The sequence below is a fragment of the Lepidochelys kempii genome, chromosome 3 (assembly GCF_965140285.1).
Source record: "Lepidochelys kempii isolate rLepKem1 chromosome 3, rLepKem1.hap1, whole genome shotgun sequence".
NCBI lineage: Eukaryota > Metazoa > Chordata > Testudines > Cheloniidae > Lepidochelys > Lepidochelys kempii.
The window spans coordinates 50863680-50887268 of record NC_136382.1 but is presented as its reverse complement, the minus strand read 5'-3'; the positions used below and the strand labels follow the sequence as shown (position 1 = coordinate 50887268).

Genomic DNA, 23589 nt, shown 5'->3' with positions numbered 1-23589 from the left:
GTACTTTTACTTGAATTTGACCCAAGTTCCTGCAACAATGTTTTCTTGCTCACAAGTATGTGTAGTTATTTCATATGCTGTTAGTTGTATATCTTAATATGGGGTGACTTAGATAAGTTCAGGGAGGTTTGGTCCACCAATCGCTATTAGCCAAGATGGCTAGGGATGTAACCCCATGCTCTGGGTGGTCCTAAACCTCTGACCACCAGAACCTGGTATTGGAAGACTGGGGATGGATCACTTGATAACTGCCCTGTTCTGTTCATTCTCTCTGCAGCACCTGGCACCGGTCACTGTTGGAAGATAAGATACTGGGCTAGATGGACCACTGGTCTAACCCAATATGGCCTCTCTCACATACTTATTGTGGCAAGGTTAAAAATGTTTTGGGGATTTTAAAAACTGAATCAGAAGGTTCAAAAGTTAAATTCTTATAATTACATCAACATACTTTCCCCTGTTTAATAATCTTGAGGTCCTAGAACTAGATCCAAAGTCCGCTGAAGGCAATACAAGGAACCCCACTGACTCTAAGAGGGTTTAGATCTAGCATTAGTGATGAAAAAGAGGGAGGAAATGGGAAAAGAAATCCTTAATAATGAACTCCTTAGAAGAATGTACTTGTCCGCCTCCCCTACAAACATTGCTATTTGCAAATTAGCTTTTTTTTTTTATACAAAGAGACACATTGTGCTCTTGAATGATGGCAAATTACTCCCACTGAAGACAGCAGGAGTTGTGCATGCAAGTCCAAGGATAAAATTTGGCCCTAAGTATCAATTTTAGTTCCCTAATTTTAGTCTTGACTTTGTGCATTATCTTAGGAGCCATAGCACTAAATTTAATACTTGAGTAAAATGTATGCCAATATATTCCTTTTCCTCTTATAACCATTTGAGCTGTTACTCTCAATGTTTTATATTCTATTAAGTTTGTTATTAAATGTGACCTCTCAGCTTTATTTAGGGGCTCTTTTCCATTTTTCAATACCTGTATCCCATTTTTTATTCCACTAAGAAATTGAATGTTTTTATTACTGTCCTTTCGTAAGCAGATGACTTTGAATATTTTAATAGCTGCTCCTATAACTACATTCAGCATCTTTATATAAATGAGTCAATATCATCACATAAATCTTTGTGACTGTCTCAGCATTTAATGTCCTATAAAGAGAACCAGTTAGTTTTCCTAAATTTCATCTTAAACTATAGCCTTCATTTAACATTTCACACTTAAGTTTGAATCATTGGTTTAAAGCAATGTATTATTTAGAGCCCAAATAGGACCTACTTTAAAACTGATACTCTGCTCTGATGGGAAATATCATCTGGAGTTTAAATTTCCATTTAAAATAAATCTATCACGGTATTACAAACAGATTAAAATAATCAAAACCAATAGTTACCATGGTGATGTGACACAGCACACAATTTGGGTGTTCCTTTAACTGCTTTACAGCATCATGTTGCTAACGCCCAGACTGCACACAGGCCCTGAGACCAGGAGACTTTTAGGGACGGTGGAGCAAGATTCCCCTCTCTCCCAGTCAGCTGAGACAGAAATTTGGGTCATTAGACCCACCTGGGAAGGCTAGAGGGAATGGTTAGATGACTGGCCAAGTGAATAAAAAAGCAGGCTCCAAGCCTAGTCAAGAATAGTCCACTGAGAGGAAGAATTCAGCAAGGTCACAATCCCCAAAAGAAGGGCTGTGAAATCCTGAATTTAAGGGGAGAGTTTGCATACCAGGGAGGGCAGGCCAAGAAACTCACAGTCCAAAGGAGGACCTTGGAGCCCTTAACCAAGGGAGGACCAAAACGGGGGTGGGTCTTTTTGGGAACTAGATAATGCTCAATAAATTAGACCTCCTCAGGAGGGTGGGGTATATCATTTTTAAAGACAGTATAATTAGATTATTCCTGAACGTCAAAGGGAAATGGAGGCAGGGGAGACTGCCACACCACAAGGGGGCTCCTACAGAGCCATATAATTTATACTTGGAGATCTTTTTAAATTTCAGTGTGTCCACCTGACAGAATTATATGACTATCACTATTTTCTCCCTGTGTTTCTCAGTAGTAATTTTACTTTAAACTTACAGAACATTTTAGTTGTTGTAAATGTCTGGATGAGGACACCAAATCGAGGAACTACTAAAATAAGGAAGAAAAAAGACAGACATTAGGGTTAAAGCAGTCCCACTCTATCTCTGTCGATATCAGACAACTGAGTGTAACAAAATTTGCTAGCTGACACCTTTTAAACCACAATGTTTGTAAACTCTAGTGTACACAGGGACATTAACATCTTTAATCCATGATAGATGGTCATGGCCAAGTGCAGGGCAGAAAGCCTAATGATCAGTTATTGTGTTTTTATTAAACACAATCTATTTTGCTGGCCTTAATATGTCCTCTGTTGTACTTCACAGAGAATAATGGTACAGACAAACTTGTTACCTTCAGCTCAACCATCTCAGGCAATGCATTGTAGTAGAGTGGTTGACATAAACAGTAAATTCTTACCAAGAGTTATCACAAAGCAATATCTGAGAAACTGCAGCATGCCCTTCTCATAAAAGAAAAACATCAATATTTCAGGTATTGTGATGTGTTAACTATTGGTAAATATTGATTTTTGAATGGCACCCACAGAGACACATACAGTTTTCTACTTTCACAGTGCAATATTGTATATACAGACCAATCTTCAAGCTGTAGATAAAGACAGTCACTGTGCACTTTTTTTTCCTCTATAATCTGTCTTGCTGTTTGTCAGAACCTACCTATAATAGACATTCTTTAGAGAGCTGCCACAGGTATTATGGAGAATAATAAGGCATACACTATGTAGGGCTGAGAGAAGCAAAAGGGGAGAAGTGAGTCAGGTTAACCAAATGGAAGGAAAAACCACACCCAACCCATGCTATAGTCATTTCTACCTTTCACAGGATGTTTTGTTAAAGCTCAGCTTATCTCTGAGATAGTTCTGTGTAAGCCAGCAGAAGTGGCGTGGAGTTCTAGACATCAGCACCCTCAGTAGCATGCTCCACTCTCACAGTGTAACCCACGCTTACTCAGTGTGGTCCTCAGACCCCCATTAGTGGCTGAACACTCAGATGATGACGAACATGCAGCTTTTCAGCTAGCAGAGCTGTCTCTCTCAGCTCTGGTAGCAGAAGCTCATGCTTTAAGATCCAGAGTTCTCAGGTTAAAACCCTGCTGCCAAGGGTGTACCAGGCATGTCAGGTTACAAGTGGTGGCACATATGGGAATTTGAACTGGGTGAACTGCTGAAGCTGGGGCCAAGCTTCTCCAGTCTTGGAAAGTGCATAGCTCTCTGTCCCCATCTCTGCTTTTCTAGTTCAGGTATCAGAAGCCATACTTTTAGATTCAGAGATCCTAGTTTCTGTCTCTGCTGCCAACGACCAACTCAGGGGTATCATATTTCAAATATGTTTCGATTTATGAAGCAATTTCCATTATAAAGCACTGCTGATCTGAGTTAAACTAGACATGTAAATAAATACAAAATCATTCCAAATTCAGGAATTTTCACTCCCACCTTCCTCCTTCAGAACAAATGCAGACAAGTTTTTTGAGTGAAACTGTCCAAGCCACAATGACTCTTAAATCAAACGTACAGAAAAAATTATGTATTCACCATAAAAATATTGATTTCATTAAAACAGTTACTAATTAAAATCAGTGGAGGTGAGGAGTGGTAATGAAAAAAATCACATAGAAAAACAAACTTTTGTATGTAATTCTGCTAAAAAAAATGGTAAAGTCTGCATAGCTTTAGCTCAATCACAGTAATGACTTATGCATACTGACTGAGCAAGTGTTTGTTCATTTGACTCTAATAAGGAGATCCAGAATCCAATATCCTATCATACAAAAGTTCATAGATGCATGGTTTATCTCAGATGTTTGGGGCCTTAGGTTTGTGATAGCTGATAAAGAAGGCAATGATGCTGTCATAAAAATAAAGGGAGGGGTAAAACCCCTTTAAAATCCCTCCTGGCCAGAGGAAAAATCCTCTCACCTGTAAAGGGTGAAGAAGCTAAAGGTAACCTCGCTGGCACATTACTAAAATGACCAATGAGGAGACAAGATACTTTCAAAAGCTGGGAGGAGGGAGAAAAACAAAGGGTCTGTGTCTGTCTGTATGATGCTTTTGCCGGGGACAGAACAGGAATGGAGTCTTAGAACTTAGTAAGTAATCTAGCTAGGTATGTGTTAGATTATGATTTCTTTAAATGGCTGAGAAAATAGCTGTGCTGAATAGAATGAATATTCCTGTCTGTGTGTCTTTTTTGTAACTTAAGGTTTTGCCTAGAGGGATTCTCTATGTTTTGACTCTAATTACCCTGTAAGATATTTACCATCCTGATTTTACAGAGATGATTTTTTTTTTTACTTCTATTAAAAGTCTTCTTGTAAGGAAACTGAATGCTTTTTCATTGTTCTAAGATCCAAGGGTTTGCGTCAGTGGTCACCTATGCAAATTGGTGAGGATTTTTACCAAACCTTCCCCAGGAAGTGGGGTGAAAGGGTTGGGAGGATTCTGGGGGGAAAGACGTGTCCAAACTCCATTTTTTCAGGAACCCAGATAAAGTTTGGTGGTGGCAGTGGAAATCCAAGGGCAAAGAGTAAGATAATTTTGTACCTTGGGGAAGTTTAACCTAAGCTGGTAAAAGTAAGCTTAGGAGGTTTTCATGCAGGTCCCCACTTCTGTACCCAAGAGTTCAGAGTGGGGAAGGAAGCTTGACAGATGCCTAGACACAAATTAGTTGAAATAGTGATTTAGGAAGTGGTTAATCTAAACAGTACAGTATCTGCATGTTAAAAGAAGAAAAGATCAGGCCCTTCTTTGCAAACGGTCTGCATACAGTACATTCCCAACTTAAACAAAAATGGGATCCTTTATTCAATTGAGCTGTATAACATCTACTGTCAGAACAGCTAGGGGCTTATCTCCACTATCAGCTCTGCTGTAGTGCTACTTTTTTATTAGGCTATTATAGACCATAGTGGAGAGGTTTACAATTGGTTTCACTTATGGTTTACAGGCTGTCTGCCTGTTTGTGTGTAAATTGAACAATTCAGAGGTATCTGAACTGCTTCTGTTCATTGTAGCTTTTAGATACTTTTCAATGTGTCATGTGTCTGAGCATGAGGCAGTAATGTAGGTCTGATTAGGGGGGTTGAAATGCTATATTGGGGACCAAATTTTCCAGTTGGTGTGTATGTAAGGGGACTGTTGCCCCCTTACTAACATTCAGTGGGGATGTTTTAGTTGCTAGCTCCCAGTACTAAAAAGGGGGAAGGGTCAATGGGGAATCAGGACCCTGAGACTGATCATCCCCAGGAACAATGGGGAGAGGCCAATGCTCCAAGTCAGCCTGAATGACGGGGCAGGCAGGCTAATCAGGGAGTCAGGAGGCCAGGGAGGTGCCATCCTCCGTGTGAGCTGGAATTACGTAGGTCAGACAGAGTGGGGCCGAGCTAAGGAGAAAGCAGGTGCCCAAGCTAAGCTGGGGAGCAGAGCTGGGCCAGATCCAGAGAGCCCAGAGAGAGCAGACCCTGTCCTGGGAGCAGAGCTGCAGCCCCAAAGCCAGAGGCACAACCCAGAGAGAGCAGACTTGCCCTGGGAGCAGAGCTGCAGCAACCAGAGCCAGAGGGGCAAGAAAAGCAGCCCAGGAAGTAGGTCAGTGCTGGAGCAGAGTCACAGAAGCAGCCTGCAGAGCAGACCTGTCCTGGGAGCAGAGCTGTAGCAACCAGAGGCAGAGGGGTTAAAGAAGCAGCCCAAGGAGCTGCAGGCAGAGCAACAGCAGCAGTGCAGAGACAGTGGTGGAGCTGGGGTTGGAGCAGTCCGGAGCTGGGTGTCGTGAGCAGCTGGGGAGAGCGAGGGGGACCCTGGGAAGCGGGCCCAGCACAGGGAGACACCTCAGCCAAGAGGCTCTGCAGGCCAGGCTTGGATCATAACCCTGACAGGGCATGGGCAACACTGGGAAGAAGGGTCCTACCACTTAGAGCCTGAGAGCATGTGGCCACTACCAGAGCAAGTGTCCAACCCACAGCATCCCTGCAGCACAGCCAGGGCCTGAGAAGAAGGTCTGGGACTTACAAGGAACAGACTGTGAACTGCCCTGACATTCCAGAGACACTGTTTGTGATGTTGCCTGCCACAGAGTGGGTTTGTTGGGATTCCTTTAACCTTTCCCATTTTTCCTTATTCTTTTTAAAATTAATTGTTGATTGAATAACTTGCATTTGCTTTAACTTGTATGTAATGGTCAGTGGGTCAGAGAAGTGCCCAGTGCAGAGAGAGTACACCGGAGTAGGGACACCCTAGCCCCTGTCCTAGGTGACCACAGCAGGGTTGGTGGTCGAGCCCCCAGGAATCCTGGGCCCAGCCTTGTTGGGGTTACGAGAACTCTGCCAGGCAAGAGAGTGGAAGGGGAGTCCTCAAGGGCAGGGAGGCAACTGGGTAAAGGAAGTGGGAGCAAGGACTCAGATCCTTTTGCTAGCCCATTTCACCAGGGTAGTACAGAAGCCAGGAAAATTCCCCACGATAACAGGACTATTCCCCCACTTCCATGTATATAAATATATTTTACGTCTCTAGATTCTACCATTTGTAAAGGAGAGTAGGCAAAAAGTTGGGCACACGAGTGATTTATATGTACAAATGGAGGTCAGCCGAAAAAATTGTTCCTGGACCTGAATCAGTTACTAATTATCTTAATATTTCTAGTCCAACTTTTACTTTGAATCTCTGCTGCTTCCTGCTGCACAGAGCTATCCAAGGAAAGAAATGTGAACTACATAATTTACTTTTGAATAGAATAACTATGGATATGTCTACACTTCACGCCGAGGGTGCAATTTCCTATCTTTAGGAGACACACCTGCACCAGTTCTGGTCAAGCTAGTGCACTAAAAATAGAGTGTAGCTACAGCACTGTGACCAGCAAGAGGGTTAGCTGACCCGACTACGTGCCTGGTCTGTTGGATGCCTACATACTCGGGATGGCTAGCCCCTCCCACCATGTGCATTGCCACAGTTACCCTCTAGTGTTAGCACCTTAACACAATTAGAACTAGCATGGGTATGTCTCATCAAACTGGGAGTACACCTCCCAGCTGGAAGTAGACTTACTCTCAGACTCTCTTCGTACCACAAACTGTTGCTTCATATCTGTTTTCTTCTTGGTTCTTTTTACTAAACATCTCCTACAAACCGCTAGATTTAAAGCTATAAAACAGTTTGTTAGAATCCCTTCTTTTTATTCAAACTTGCTGAAATTTTTAATTTTCAAGCCAAAATTTAATTTCTCTGCAGAAAGGGAACTTGATCTGGAAAGATTCAGCAAGTAAAATTCAGCCATTTTTGAATGATCTCAGAATGGAGGGAGGGGAAATCCTGTGACCACTTCTGATCAGCTCTTGTCCCTGCTTTCATTGAAGTAAATGACAGTTTGCTATTCAACAGAGCTGGCCTGAGATTAACGTGTATCTCAAAGGGTGGCTGAGATGTACATACATGCACGCTAAATATTTGTACACTAAACTCCTTAAGTGCATTAGAATTTAACCTAGTATGCAAAGAACCTGAGAGCCACCTACAGTTTTGCATGAGGTCCAGTAGGAGCCCTGAACTATCTAACTGTATATTTACCTGCTCTTTTCCCTCCCATTCCCAAGAACATCTACTTAACTTGTTTACACTATTATGGCTCTATGCAGTCTTCCCCACAGCCTCCTAGAGAGCTACAGCTGTGAAATTGGCTGCTGGGCTCAGAAAGTCATCTGGAAAGCTTTCTATTCTGGCAAACCTTCCTAACGCTCCCTGTAGGATTTCTGGCTGCTGTACCCTCTCTCCACATAGCGGTCCTTTAATACCTTCAAAACCCCAGTGATATATTTGGGCAATGAGTTTCACAGGTTAATTAGGTGGTGTGAAAAGGGTTATTTCTTTTTATCAATTTTGTTATCACCTTCTATAATTCTGTGACTTAGTACTTCAAATACTCTGTAGGCTGATGTGGCCTCCTGCAAATAAATCCTCATCCTCTAGGACTGGGTGAATACTGCAAACAATTTTAAATGAATTCAAACAAACTCACTCCAGCTGTGTCCAAACCTCTTTTGTAATCCATTTTACAGCTATTCCAGCAAATTGTTTTACTGTCAGGCATGTTCACTAAAATAGCTAGTTTTCAGTGACTACTGAGGAGTATTTATGGAAAGTGACTTTTTAATTCAAAATTGTGAGTATATATACAGGAAAGTTGGTTCCATACTCATTCACTTACAGAACAGACACATTTTATGTAATGGTATGTTGTATTATTGGTTGGTACAGATTACTAAGCAAACTAAACTAAACAAACTGCATTTGAACAAGCTATAAAGAATTACTGCAGGAATAATTAAAAGCCACTATAGAAAGACACTCTCGGTCTGCTTTTGTAAGTAATTTTGTGGCTAAAATGAATGATTTCCCTTGAAATGTAATTCAGCTGACTTCATAGGTTTTGAATTAGGCACTAAAATGGCCTAATAACTATGGACACTTGTGACAGGAATTAGGAAAGATCACTGAGAAACCTGCATTTTCTGTATATTCTAAGGCATTGGAACATGCACAAATAGCCTCTATTTTGGTGTCATTTTGTTTAATGCCTTATTTGAGTTAACATTTCTCAGACAGTTGAGCTCTAATGTGCTACCTGTCATACTGGTTTTTAAATTTCAAAGCATCTTCACTTAAGTCATCATGCCTCTCTCTGGTTTCTCCAGACGAGGACATCATCAACATAAGTGGTCATCCAGTTCCTCTAATGTGTCTGCTTCCTTCTTGTGGAATACTTTTTCTGGGACTATAGGTACCATAAGGAACAGTATCCAGGGCCTTATATAGAGGCATATATTGTGTCTAAAAGGTTGACGTTTCAGTTCCAACATTTTCTATTTATTTATTCCAGAGTTGGGAGTTGAAAGTACGCTGGTTATCAAATTCCTTTTATAATTAAGTATATTCTCAGAGATTCCTTTATTTTTCTACTGCCACCTTTGACTGCACCCAGCCAGGTGGTTCACTAGCTGACTTTACTTGCCTTTTAGTTTTTGAGCATTTAGGGTTTACATTTCCAAGCTTTTCTCCACCACCATAGTGTCTAGAAACATTCTTTTAAAAAGAATTAAAGCTGAGGTTTTCACACACTAACATGACTCCAAGATCAGGGTCTTTAAGAAGAAAAATTAAATATTACTAACTATTGTTATTTTGTCACAAGTCTCACAATATACAGGAAGATATGTGGAGAAATAGAAATACAGGGAGGATAATGGCAAGAAAGGAAAGAAACATGGAATGAATAATAGGGAAAGATGTGATCCCAGAAATTAAAATGCTAGGTGATAGACCAAGAGCTCTCTTCAAAAAAGAATTTGTGTGTCACATTTTTTCCATTCCTGAATTTCATTTGATGAATCATCACTGGCTCTGATGTTAATCTGCCTTTCCTCCCTGAAACTGAACTAACTTTAAAAGACCTCAAAATTTGGGCACTCTCTCTAATTAAGTCCCTAATCAGCTCCAAAAAAGGCCTGTCCTAATATTTGTTTGAAAGAGAGAACACAAGGGGGAAGATAAAGAAGATAAAGAAGGAGTACAAGCGAAACTGAGGTGTGGAGATGGAAGACTGGGGAGTGGAAGGAAAAATGTAGCTACAAGTTACACACAAGCAATCTGGATCTTTATGATTATGGCCTTGGCTACACTTGCAAGTTAGAGCGCATTAAATCAGCCCCGGGCACCCTAACTCCTGAGGTGTCCATACTGGCAAGGCAGGTAGAGTGCCTGGACTCTGCAGCTGGAGCATTCCTGGTAATCCACCTCTACGAGAAGCATAAAGCTTGCTGCGCCCCGGCTGAAACGCCCGGGTGTCAGTGTGGACAACATGTTGCTTTACTGTGCTGTGAATGGCCTCTAGAAATGTTCCATAATTTGGGGGAGGGATAGCTCAGTGGTTGGAGCATTGGCCTGCTAAACCCAGGGTTGTGAGTTCAATCCTTGAGGGGGCCATTTAGGGATCTGGGGCAAAAATTGGGGACTGGTCCTGCTTTGAGCAGGGGGTTGGACTAGATGACCTCCTGAGGTCCCTTCCAACCCTGATATTTTATGAATCCCTTGAAGTCAAGTGACCACTCTTGTCATTGTTTTGAACTCAGCTGCAGGTAACCTGATACCCCTTTTCAAATCTCCGTTTCTGACAGCCGACATGCTTATTTGCTCCGGGACAAAGCAAACCATTACTGTGAAATGCTTCTGCTGCAGAGGCAGGTGTGTGTGTGTGTGTGTGTGTGTGTGTGTGTGACGTGGGGGTGGGGGCTGATGTTGTGGTTTCTCCCTTCCCTCTGCCACAACTGAACTTACAAGACTGCATGCTGACACACTCTCTGTGCCCCAAAACACAGTCTCTCCCCCCAAATACACACAACGCACGGCCTTTCACACTCCATCCACCCCATCCCTCCCCCGCCCCAATTTGAAAAGCACGCTGTAGCCACTTGCACACTGGGATACCTACCACAACGCACTGCGTTGCAAGAGCTGCTAATGTGGCCACGTCATTGCTCTTGCAGCTGACAGTGTGAACACACTGCAGCATTTTCCCTGCTGCGATCTCCAAAGGCTGGTTTAACTCCTAGCGCTCTACATCTGCACGTGTAGCCATGCCCTAAGGCCCATGGCGAGAGGAGAGGAAAATGTATAGGAGTGAGAAGAAGGGGGAAAACAAAGAATGGAGGGAAAGCAAAATGGGTGGGAGTTGGAAATGATAAATGTAACCTCGGGGGAACACCCTACACCCCCATGTTCATCCTTATAATATGACTGTGTGGTATCTAATGCAAAGTTTGTCATGTTGGGTGACTTCGGAAGGCTCATGATGTACTGAGCATTGTTGTTATAGTAATGTTATAGGTTTTAATTTCACGTATATAGTTATGAGGCTGAAAATGTGTCCTCATGGCTTAAAGCAAGCCCAGGCAAGAACTCTCCAAGAGCAGGGGGCAGTTCACACCTCATCAGGGCTTGCTGAGGACAAACCCAGCCCAGCCTCACAAGAACAAAGGACACTGGCCTAGGCAGCAACAAAGGACTCTCGACTGAGTCACTCCACTTCCTTTGGTCAGTTTGGGACTGTGGTGATGTAATGCTCACCTGACTCTGAAGGGGGTGTGAGGGGGGCAAAGCCAAGAAGGAAGAAAGAACATGATAAAAGGGAGAGATGTTTGCCATGCTCTTCCTGTCTCTACCACCTCCATCTACAAACATCACCACCAAGCGACTAAAGCGCTGATCAAAAGGGAGTGCCTGGCTGAAGAGCAACTAGCCAGCCTGTGGTGAGAAGCATCTAAGTTTGTACAGGCACTGAAAGTGTTAAGATCAGCTTAGAATGTGTTTTGCTTTTATTTCATTTGACCAAATCTGAATTATGCTTTGTCTTATAATCACTTAAAATCTTTCTTTATTCTACCTGAAGCCATGAGTTTGTTTTGAAGCATGTCAGAGACTCCCCTTGGGATAACAAGCCTGGTACACATCAATTTCTTTGTTAAATTGATAAACTCATATAAGCTTGCAGCGTCCAGCGGGCATAATTGGACACTGCAAGATGGAGGTTCCTAGGGTTGTGTCTGCGACTGGAGATATTGGCTAGTATCATTTGGTTGCACAATCCAAGGAGCAGCTTACATGCCAGAGGCTGTGCATGAACAGCCCAGGAGTGGGGGTTCTCACAGCAGAGCAGGGTAAGGCTGGCTCCCAGAGTCAAGGATTGGAATGAGCTAGCAGATCACCAGTCCGGATAACACCAGGGGAACATCACAAAAAAAAAATCACATAAGGATTAGGAAAAGAAAGAGAGGTGAACAGTGGAATGGGGTTTCATTATTATTATTACTAATGGTTGTGCATTTCATTTTGTTAGCATCTTGTTGCTTATCTCCTAGTGGAACTTAATTGGTTCAACTTTGGAAAGTGATGGTGGGTCAAATTTTACCCTCAGTTGCATCTATGCCCATCTACTTCTCAGAAAGAAATATTTCTTCAGTGTTTCTTTCCTACTGCCACTCGGAAGTAAAAATAAAAATAACTCTAGCTAATCAATTGGGTTGAAAAATGAGAGATGAAAAATAGGGTACAGAGTGTTTGATGGGGAATTGCCTGCCAGAGGGCAACTTTAAACTTCCTTGTGTTAAGTCAAATTCTATCCTCTCCTTACTATACCTTCCAGCAAGTAGAAAAGAAGGGGAATATTTTTATCCCTGTTATTTGTAGTACAGCAGAATTCAGCTATTAGAGACACCACAGTGACAACTGAATAATTTCACTTTAACTATGTCACAAAACAGAATGGGCTTTTTCACATTACAGAACAGTAAAGGAAAAAAAATCAAATGAAAATAAATATCAAACTTCATAAACTCTTTGTTCCAACTTACATTATATTAAACGCAAAGAGAAACAGTTGACATTTTATATGAGGTAGTCAGGAAAGAATGTTCTTTAGTGCTCTTGTGAGTGTGTAAGATTTTGGATGCTGAGCTTAAAAAAAATCAAGCTTAAAAAATGGAGGCACCCAAAATTAGTTCCTGATCCTGCAAACACTTACATATGTGCTTATATTTACTACTGTGAGTAACTCAATTGCTGTCAATGCAACAATTCACAATAGTAAAGTTAAGCATGTTCATTTTAGTTTTCAGGACTGGGATCTGGTGGATACTTATGAACATTTAGAATAAAGCCTTGGCTTTATTGCAAAGTTAACTCAAGATATAACTTGAGTGTTACCCCAACCTGACTCCCATCCACACAGAAAAATCTCTAGCTCAAGCGGTGGTGCTTTAAACTTGAGCTGGGGCCGCTGAAGATCAAGTGCTGCTGACACTTGAGCTATTATTTGCTGTACGGACACATCCCCCCACAACTTTCCAAAATTCCCCCTGGGGCCTCTGTTGTGTCTACCTATTTATCCCTAGTTCTGTAAAGTCAACTCCAGGCAGTATAAATAACCTGCTTTGGTATTTGGACCCTACCTTAGTACACAACTTTCTGTAACTGTAACATCTGTATAGTGCTCCTGTTGCACTTATTCAAATCATATGACATCCAGAAAAGTAAATCAGCATGCTTCTACTTGGACTGAGGCAGACATCAAAGTTATTGAGAACATGTAGTATGAGGCCAGAAAGACATATGTATTTGAGTGCAAGACTAATCATTGAATCTCCAGTAAGTCAGATGAAGAGATCCACCAAACTGGACCTTAGTGCCAGCAGAAGTTAAAATTCCTGAAGAATCCATACTGCCAGGCAAAGAACCACAACACCCAGCCCAGAACTCCCCTTTTCTATCAGGAGCTGCACTGGGTGCTCAGCAGTGCCCAAAGCAGGGAGACCATGTACCCTGGGCACTTGACGTGTCTAGGATTCAAGGGGTGGAGGCAACCAAGTACTGAGGATTCAGAGGAGGAGCTGAAACTAGGGCTGTCCACAGCAATCTTGACTAAGGCAGAGCAGACACTCACCATTTTGTGATACAGCCAGTCCAATCCGTTTGGGGAGGAGATGGAGGAACAGACCAGAAGGACAACCATTGCCTCAGATGGGTAAGAGAATAACTCAACATTGTTGATATGGTCAGGGAGATAGACAACAAAAAAGGCCACCACCGCCTGTTACAGTCGTGCAGTGTACTGTATGCGGGAGGGTAGAAGTTTTATGCAATACAAGACAAGCAAGGCCAGCAAACACAGGGACAAGCATAGTTACACCGGGCATACATAGCAGCGTGCTTTTTCTCAAACTGGCATTAGCATTTTTAAGGGCAGCCCAAACTTCAGAAAATAACACTGGCTTAGGGAATAGGTCTGTTTCCTGGCTTCTGGAATATCAAGTTCCAGAGTACTTGCAAAGTGTGTCAGAAATATGGGTCCAACATCCAGCTGCCCCTGCTGGACCACTAAGGGGAAATACAGGTGCAGTTGCCCTGAACTGTGACACCATGCAAGAGGTATGTCGAGCAGTGGTAGCAAGGCTGAAACTGAAGAGGCAACAATCAAACATGAGCATGTGTACTGAGAGGAAAGAGAGGGGAGGGAAAAGAATGAGCACCCTCAGCCTTCCGGCCTTCTAGCTGTTGCCTTTCTTGGGTGGAGATCTGAATCTCTCTCCCTGGTGACCAGTGTATTTCGAGGCTGAAGAGTTCCCTGCCTTCACTGTATTATTCCCAGAAAAAGACAGTCTGCCTAAGCAGGCCTATTTTGCTTCTCCCCTCAGAGATGGTACACAATGTAATGTTATGTTACCACCTGGTTCCTTCTGAGCAAGCATATTTTACTCCAAAGACATATTAAAAATAATAAAAGAACCTACTTGCATCCTAATAAGTTTACCAGAGATCACTCACCTTGCATCCTCCATCTCCACAAGGGCTCTGATCCGTGTCAGTTCTTCCAATGGAATCTGTGGTGGTTTTAAGCTACTGGATAATGAACTAGGTCTAAATTGGTCTAAATGTTAGTCCACCCTTCATAATGATGCAGAAGTACTTCTCATGTAGCAGGAACTCCAAACGGTCTATCAGGTTTCTTAGCAGAGAAAATTTTTCATCCTTCCACTTTTTGTAGCTCAGTTGTCCGCTTGTCACAGGTTGAGTGGTCATTTAAGGGTAGCTGGGCTCAGACACATTTGTGTTGGATTAACTACTCTCTCCTACCCCAGCTGGTCCTGATCAGCTGGGTGATTTCTTTGAAAGGACTACGAAAACTCAGTTTGAGGGAGCAAGCTAGGTTCCTCTGGGAGACACCTGAAGTAGGGGCTGGAAGATTCTAGGGAAGCAGCCTGAGACTCAGGGAAACTGAACCAGAGAGACTGAAAGGCAGCCCAGAATGGCTGGGACTATGAGGGGACTCCAGGGAAAGAGCATGAGAGGCAGTGTTCTGCCCCAGAGTGCAGGCACTTACAGGGAGTCCAGAGGTGGGCTGAAGAGGAGAATACTTTTGGGTTGTTTGGACTTCTGTTACCCTGAAAAGAGACTGAATTTTGAGAGTGACTCAGCTGGAGAGATGAGCTATATGAAGCTCTCGGGGAGAGAGAAAGAAAAATTGGGGGAGGAAGAAACTGAGGCAGGAAGCACATGCAACGCCACACTTGACCAGCTGGCAATACTATGCCTTGAGAAAGCCCTCCAGTCATTAATCTGCCCATCAGTCATCCCAGACAACAGAACAATTCAATGACACAGGGGGATGGTTTTCTCCCAGAGGCTTGGGAAAAAAAAGTGTTCTCTCTTCCACGCAGGGATCTCAAGCAAGTTCACATCTTCCAGTGCCACCACAGGCTAACCCTATCACCAGTACCATTCTGCTGTTGCTTGACACACCCAAGCCCTCAAACTGCTTTTTTAAATTAAAAAGTTTAAATACAGATTTTCTCATTGCGAAGTTGGGGAGGATCCTGAGGACCAAGCAGCTTCCAGGCAGAGAAACGCAGAATGAATGCCCAGGAGAAAACCCTTGTCACTTTTCCCAGCCTGTGATGCAGAAAGTTAAAGAGGAAAAACTTTTATCCCCTCCAGACAGAAAAATATACTATTCTCAATGCAAGCGAGGGAGGACAACACCAGGATCCAAAACCTTGGATGGAGAAGGAATAAATGTTGATGAAGATGCATGGGGATTTCATCAAGAGATCTGACCACCTCTTCAATCTGCAGAGAGGTGTCGGAATGGGATTGGAAGAATCAGGCTGTAGATGACAGCATGTTGGAGAGGATGGTTGTGCATTGCATCTCCCACTGCCATGCCGTAAGTGGCAGGACCACCAGCAACAGCAAGAAGAGCACCAGCTGTAGAGGGGCCTGTTTGAGCATGTGCTGGGACTTGTGGCCAGCAGGTTCCAGAACAACCAAAGTCTGACTGCAGCACCAGCAATTGTCCAAATCCTGTTCCCAGTTCAGGCCCAGTTCCAGCCTCCCCTCCATGGCACGATGTCCTGAAGTTGATGATCTCTAGGTGGGAGGTTACCCAGCCCATGAATGGAACTGCACATCATCATCTATACCCTAGCAAAAAAAACATCCTTCCCATCAAGCTGAAGCAGTCCCTGGTACCTTGTGTTTTTAAGTGGCTGTCATTATTCACAGAGAGATTAATTAACTGGGACCCAGGCACAGGCACCGACTCCATGGGTGCTCTGGGGCTGGAGCACCCACAGGAAAAAGTGGTGGGTGCTGAGCATCCACTGGCAGCCCCCCATCAGCACCTCCCCCTCCTCTCAGCACCTCCTGCCCACTGGTGGGCCCCACAGATAAGCACCTCCACCTCCCTCCCACCGCCAAGCGCATGCTGTGGATCAGCTGCTTTGCAGCATCAGGAGGCACTGGGGGGAGGAAAGAGGGCACAGTGTGCTCAGGGGAGGGGAAGGGGCGGGGCAGGGGTGCAAAGAAGCAGGGTAGGGGTGGGGCCTTGGGGCAAAGGGGTGGAGTGGTATGGGACCAAGGCAAAATGGGTCAGGGGGAGGAGCACACCCCGGCTGATTAGAAACACGGCATCTATGGACCCAGGGACCTCTGGGTGCAAGCTCGCAGAGAGGTGCATAAGTGCACAAACTCTGGATCTTTCCACTGAGGAGGCAAGAAGACAGTTCGACTTATCTCATGAACAGAAGATCCCAGTCAAGCCTGGCTGGCCGGATTTGGGGTGAGGTTTTGCTCTATATAACGGCAGTGAATTGGTGGTTAAGTTTAGGCTCTAGTATGCATGTTAAGTTTTTATTTTATATTTAGCCCTTTGTTTTCAATATTTCTGCTTGCTATAGTTTGAATCTCTGTTGTGCATTAAATAAACTTATACTTGCTTTCTCTATAAACAAAGTGACTCACACACTCCCAAACAGCAATCCCTTCCACACAACAGTCCACGTCTCCTGTCCGGGAGCATATGAGCCACTTGCACACACTAGTATGACCAGGGACAGCTGCCTGTGAGCTTGGTGCCAGCCCCAATGGGCAGGGCTGGGGACAGTACAACCATGTCAGAGGAGCCTTGGCTGGGTGCTGGCTCCTGTGAGCAGTGGCCTGACATGCTGCTGCTTTTGCCCCATGGTTCAGCCCTGCAGATATCCATTTTGTATCCACAAATATAAATTTTATATCCACGCAAGGCTCCACAGACAAGGCTCCCTCAAGCTAAGGACAGGTAGTAGCAAGGTGCCTCACAACCCTGCATACCCCTGGGAAGCATCACAGTAATGGCAGTTGTTTAAACATTTATTAACCTATAGGATTTTTTCTTGTTTTGTGGACTCATATTATTAGGAACTCTGATTTAACAGATTAAACCTTGAAATTGAATTGTAAAATATTCAGAGAAAACATCAAAAAGCCTCAAAGTTTTGTTCACTACCCTTGCTAAAAAGCAAGCGGATATCTGCTAAAATCCAACCTTAGCTGTAAATCTCTCAACCACACATACAACAGTAAATACTTTTTGAAAAAATAGCAATTACTGAACAGCACAAAGAAGAAACATATCATCCAGCACTGAATCAGCTCCATAGGAAATGTGTAAATAAAGATCTTTGGTGGGCAGATGTAACAAGCAGCATAAAAGATAAACACAAAATGGAGAGAACTCTTGAGGCAACATTGTGGATATATCAAAACTAAGATGATTTAAAGTATTTAAGAGTTTGGTTTTTTTTTAAAATCACAATACCTGCATCAAACACAGTATCATCTTCTAAGGCCCGCACAGCAATTTCTACAGCCTTCATTGAACTTCCTCCCATTTCCAACACTGCAAAGCCACTCTTAACTGCATTTTTCACTCCCAGGATGCTTCTTTCAGCAAACTCATCTGGTATTGCCCAAGCTCCACCATGGACTACAAGAACAGGATTTGTGCCCATCTTAACCAGATTGCCAAAGATGAGGTATCTGTTGAAACAAGCAGGTCCTTTTCATGTTAATGTTAATATTGCACATCAGAACAACATTCAGGAACATTAAGAAATTAATCTTTTAGGCCTCAAATCCTACTTTGTATGTGTTGGCACATGCGTAGAGTTCCAACCTGGTGGGTCTAGTTACAGGATCAGGCCCATAGTTTCTGAATAGTTCCTTGCATTATAAGTATCAAAGATTAATGTTTATCTCCCCATCCCCCCGCTTCTTCTGTTTTTACACAATAAATAGATTTTACAGGAAGCTCTGAGTAAGCAAACCCCTGTGTATATATAAAGCCTGCTGCAGTTTCCACGATATGCATCTGAGGAAGTGAGCTGCAGCTCACGAAAGCTTATGCTCTAATAAATTGGTTAGTCTCTAAGGTGCCACAAGTCCTCCTTTTCTTTTTGCGAATACAGACTAACACGGCTGTTACTCTGAAACCTTTTATTTGTGTGTATCTCCTTAGAGGATTGAGGCTGACACAATTATTAACATATTAAACTATCTTTCAGAGATCAAACCTCAATTGACAGGCAAATTTGGAGCAATTTTGCACCAAAATTGGAGCAAGAGTGCCTTTGAAATTCAAATAAAAAGTTTCACATCATTTTAATGTAAAAAAGGGGTTTTTTTCAAATTACATAGAAAAACAAAATCTGAGACACAAAATGTCATGTGAAATATGTCACCAGGTTTCAACAAATATAATTCTAATACAATTTTTTTAAAATGCTATGTTATTGGAAGCAATACCTCTAGGTAAGAATACCTAACACTTTCCATTTTAAGCTCCTATTCTCAGTGGAACTTTTCCATAATTTAACCTTTCAGACCTACAGTTTCCATCTTTGCTCTCTGCTTCATGTTGAATTCTTTTGGAAGCTTCAGTGAAGACAGTTCAGGTATTTCTAGTAAGAAGGTTAAAGGGAAATAAGTAGTTTTCCCAACATTAAGTAGTTTCCTAAACATTTATTTGAAGAGCTCTATTACCTCCAGGCTTTGGAATAGAAACATGAAATTTGGATGGGGATCAAAGTGGTGCCATATGTTATCCCCATGGAAATCCACACAGTTTTGGTTGAGTTGTAAACCTCTAAAAATTACTGTTTCACATACACAGTCAAACTTAACTCTAGCATTCCTAACTTTTGAGGACTGGTCCTTGCAAGCCTAACATTCTTGTAACATAATTGTCTAGCAGCCAGGTGAGGAAGGAGTAGAGACTAGCTAGCACAGCTGCTGTCTGTTAAAACTACTAGACAATTGAAACATTCCCAACCACATAGCAACATTAAGTACACTAGAGAGACAGTTTGTTTTAGGAGCCTATATACCTTAGTGGGATCACATGGTTGGGCCTTCACATGTGAATTGGCTGAACCCTGGTTGAATGGTCTATCACAAGAACTGGAGTAATTGGCTCTGATGATTTATTACACTTGCTGGCACAGGGATGAGTCATCAGGCTTAGGCAGGCTCAGGGGTAATTCCATGATGACACATCAGAGTGTTTTAGAGCACTTAGAAGAGTCCAGTTTTAAATAGAAAGCTGGTCTTAACTCTAAACTGTAACAGAGCTGGCACTCCACTATAATTTAAGCCAGGGGTCTCAAACACATGGCACACAGGCCGTATGCAGCCCAGGGAGTTATTTCCTGCAGCCCACCATAGGCACCAACTGCACCAGCAGCCAAGCTCCCCTCCCGTCCCAAGCGCACCACGTCCCTGCTCCTCCGTCTACCTCCCAGCACTTCCCGCTGCCAAACAGCTGTTTGGCAGTGCTTTGGACTATCCGGGGAGGAGCGGGATGCGGCGTGCTCAGGGGAGGAGGCAGAGAAGAGGCGGGGCTGGTGCGGGGATTTGGGGAAGGGGTTGGAATAGGGGCAGGGAGGGGGTGAAGTTGGGGTGGAACGAGGCGGGGCAGAGGCAGGGCCTCATGGAAGGGGTGGAATTGGGGGCAGGGCCTGGGGCAGAGGGCGGGGGCTTTAACCAAACTAATTCTAAAAGTAAACGCATTTGTATCATTTGAGTGAGGTGCATTACTGAGTGTTTATATTTTATTAAAACCCCTCTTCACGTTACAGATTTTAAAAAGTTAATACGTTGACTTTTAATAGCATACTATATTACTCTTCACTTTTTTCATTTTTGACTATACTTTTGTATCATTGTATGAAAAGGTTTCAGTGATGTGGCCCTCGGGCCATTGTACTAGTCCTCATGTGGCCCTCATGGTGAGTTGAGTTTCAGATTCAGTTTCAGTTTGGCACCAAGACCACTTAGAGATTAATGAGTCTGCTTTACAGCCTTAGCTAAGGGCCACGTGGCTTTTAGCTCAGGCAGTAGAGCAGGGATCGGCAACCTTTGGTCCGCGACCCGCCAGGATAAGCCCCCGGCAGGCCGGGCCAGTTTGTTTACCTGCCACATCCGCAGGTTCAGTTGATCGCAGCTCCCACTGGTCGCGGTTCACCATTCCAGGTCAATGGGGGCTGCAGGAAGCGCTGGCCAGCACATCCCTCGGCCCCAGCACTTCCCACATCCCCCATTTGCCTGGAGTGGCAAACTGCGGACAGTGGGAGCCGTGATCGGCCGAATCTGCGGATGCGGCAAGTAAACAAACTGGCCTGGCCCGCCAGGTGGCTTACCCTGGCAGGCTGTGTGCCAGAGGTTGCCAATCCCTGCAGTAGAGGCTCATGCATTTAGCTCCAGAGGTCCCAGGTTGGATCCCACCTGACAAAGACCAGGGTCTGTCAGTGTTACATAAGCACATGCTTAACTTCAAGCATGTGAGTAGTTCAACCCATGATGAAAATTCATCATGTAATTAAATGCTTTACTGAATCAGGGCCTTTGTTAGGATACTATGAAAAGTTTTCCTTATTTTCATTACTTCCAAGTCAAAGCATACTGAAGAAAATTATCATTCCTCTACAGAAATGCTACTTCTTATAACTAAAGCAGTTTCAATATAGCAATCTGAGTGAACAAAACCAAAGTCAGGACTTGTTTTTCCTCTTACAAAAGTTTTGCATTTAAATTGTGGAGTTTTATATTTTTAAGGCGTATGTGGGCTATATACAGCACAATAATTTAGTATCTTTATAAAATTCACAACATATGGCTAAAATGCTTTACAGAAAGAATCAAGCAACTCTGCTTCTCAGGAGCTTGCAATCTATTATGTACATAACACTAAACAGTATGTGCTATTCGCAGTATGGAAAACTAAATATGACATGGCACAGAGACATGATATTAGGCACAAAGAAGTAAGGCTTCAGGAAGTGCTAAGAGATTGCTTGTTTTCCCATTGAACACATTATGCGTGAAATGCTGGCCCCATTGAAGTAAACTGCAAAAATCCCATTCACTTTAATGGGAAAGGATTTCATCTCTATGTTGCTGTTTGTAATTATGATGCTGTATGTTTTGGACAGGAATGTGGGTTATTGTGGGAGAGGCTGAGGAAATAAGAAAAAAAATAAGCTTGTGTAGCATACAGGATTAGGGACATTATTCCACGAAGGGTATAGCTACACTGCAATTAAAAATAAGCTGTTGGCCCATGCCAGCCGACTCGGGCGCCCAGGGATCCTGCTAAGGGTTTAATTGCAGTGTAGGCATTCAGGTTTTGAACTGCAGCCCAAGCTCTGGGACCCTCGCACTTCACAGAGGCAAGCCTGAACGTATAAACCACAATTAATCAGTCTCTTAGCCCAAACCCTGAGAGCCTGAATCAACTGGCAGAGGCCAGTTCAGCATTTTAATTGCAGTATAGACATATCCTTAGAAGCGTGGAAGGAAGAGTGAAGCAGGATGGGCAAGAAGGGAATGTAGTTAGCAGGGGTGCATGGCTCAAGCAGGAAAGTGCTAGAAGACTCATGACAGTAGGTAGGGGCACAGATGTGTAATCGCAGAGCTATGTGCTTCTCCATTAGTTTAATACTGACTCCTGCTTTGAAAAATTGTAACCGTTTCCCTTTTGTTGTCTCCTATGGGTTACTAACTCTTGAAGGCTGGCACTGCAATTTAAGTGATCCAATCTAGGTCTACTAGAAGCATTCTTATTAGGGCTTCCGCTCACAACCCAACTTTGGAGGGAAACCCCCATTTCCTTAAAGAGAAAAGTGAAAATTCCTAAACAATACAAATTTCAGAACCCCACTTTCTTGGATCTAATCCCAGGTCATAAATTCCAGAGGGCAGGTTGTATTCTGAGTTGTACTCCTGGAGAGAACACAATTTTGATTTGATAGTCTGAATGAAGGATTGTACATTCAATGGTGAATACCTGAATATGTAATTATTAGAATGTACATTTATACAGAATTTTGTGCACTATATAATTCAAAGCATGTGACAACTGACAAAGCAGTGGTCACAACAGTATGTTTACTAGAATGCTGGTCCTTTTCTGATGTGTTTTATCCCTTATCATACTTTTATGATGGATCAGAAGGGTCCCATTAGGTGTCGTGATTTTCCTACTGGGTCGCAGCCAAATGTTTCAAAGTTTGCATAATCTGTGAGGTTAAATAGACCAGAAAATCCAAAACTCCAGACAAAATGAAATGTATATTACATAAACAGTCTTCCTATATATTCAAATTACATACAAAAACTATGTTAAAAGAACATTACGGTTACAAAGTCAAGCATTCAAAAGTTAGGAAATGCTAGGGTTAAGGCAATCTTAATTTTCCCCTCCTTTCTGTAAATGCATCATGATAAAGCCTTTATTACATGATCACATACTATTTTTTCCATAGGACTTCATTCAACATACAGGACACATAATGGTCTGGGAATGAATTAAAGTGGTGTTGTTTCAACCTGAACGGTTGAAGTTTGGCAGAAATATAAGAAATTGAAAACAGACGTTTATAATGTGAAGTATTGGAAAATCTTAAATGTAGGTAGCACTACCAGTTCTACCTAGAATAAACTCTCAGGAGTTGCATAGGCAGAAATTGGAAAGGCAGACAAATCAGTTTGTAAAGTGTCTTTTTCATTTTGCAGACCTTTCCCCATCTCCATCTCTTTCCCCTTCCCTTGCACCCCCTTGCTGTCCCTCTCCATGTCACTCTCCCCATTTATCTGCATATCAGTAACCCTGCACTTGGTTTGTTTAACATCCCATTCACCCGCTCTGTAATTTTCAAGCACAAAACTTATTCCTTAACCATTTCTCCTCAGATATGGGAAAGCAATTATTTAACTGAACACTAGATAGGTTTCACTAGGAAGACATAAGTTTAGACCTTTGTGTATAAAATGTTTCAAAGCAACCAAAAGTTCTGAACAGTTTAAAATAAATTGAACTTGCTATGCTATCCTAGAAGTCCATGGATTCTAGCTGAATGTTAAAAGGACAGCATAGAATGAGATATAATCAGTTCAAAAATATGAGTTAAAAGTTTCTGCACATTGTAATAGTGGGAGGAGCACCCAATCCTGTTTTGGAGAGGAGCCCAGCAGACAGGTGCTGGGAATCATCTAACCTAGCTAGGCAAAATCAGGTGATGATATCAATTAGGGGTTTAGAGGAGAACATTCCCC

The 23589-nt window shown here is 42.9% G+C and overlaps 1 protein-coding gene across 6 annotated transcripts in view; it reads right to left on the bottom strand.

Moving 5' to 3' along the window:
- Nucleotides 1–23589, bottom strand: part of LOC140908681 (isoaspartyl peptidase/L-asparaginase) — a 239633-nt gene that overhangs the window by 210387 nt on the left and 5657 nt on the right. For all 6 annotated transcript variants that reach the window (XR_013635541.1, XR_012157952.2, XR_013635543.1 and 3 more), the window contains exon 2: nt 17798–18018. Coding sequence is in view for 2 of the 6 variants with exons in the window: in XM_073336337.2 (XP_073192438.1) it covers nt 17798–17990 (193 nt within the window). In the remaining 4 variants the exon portion in view is untranslated. The remainder of the gene's footprint in view (nt 1–17797; nt 18019–23589) is intronic.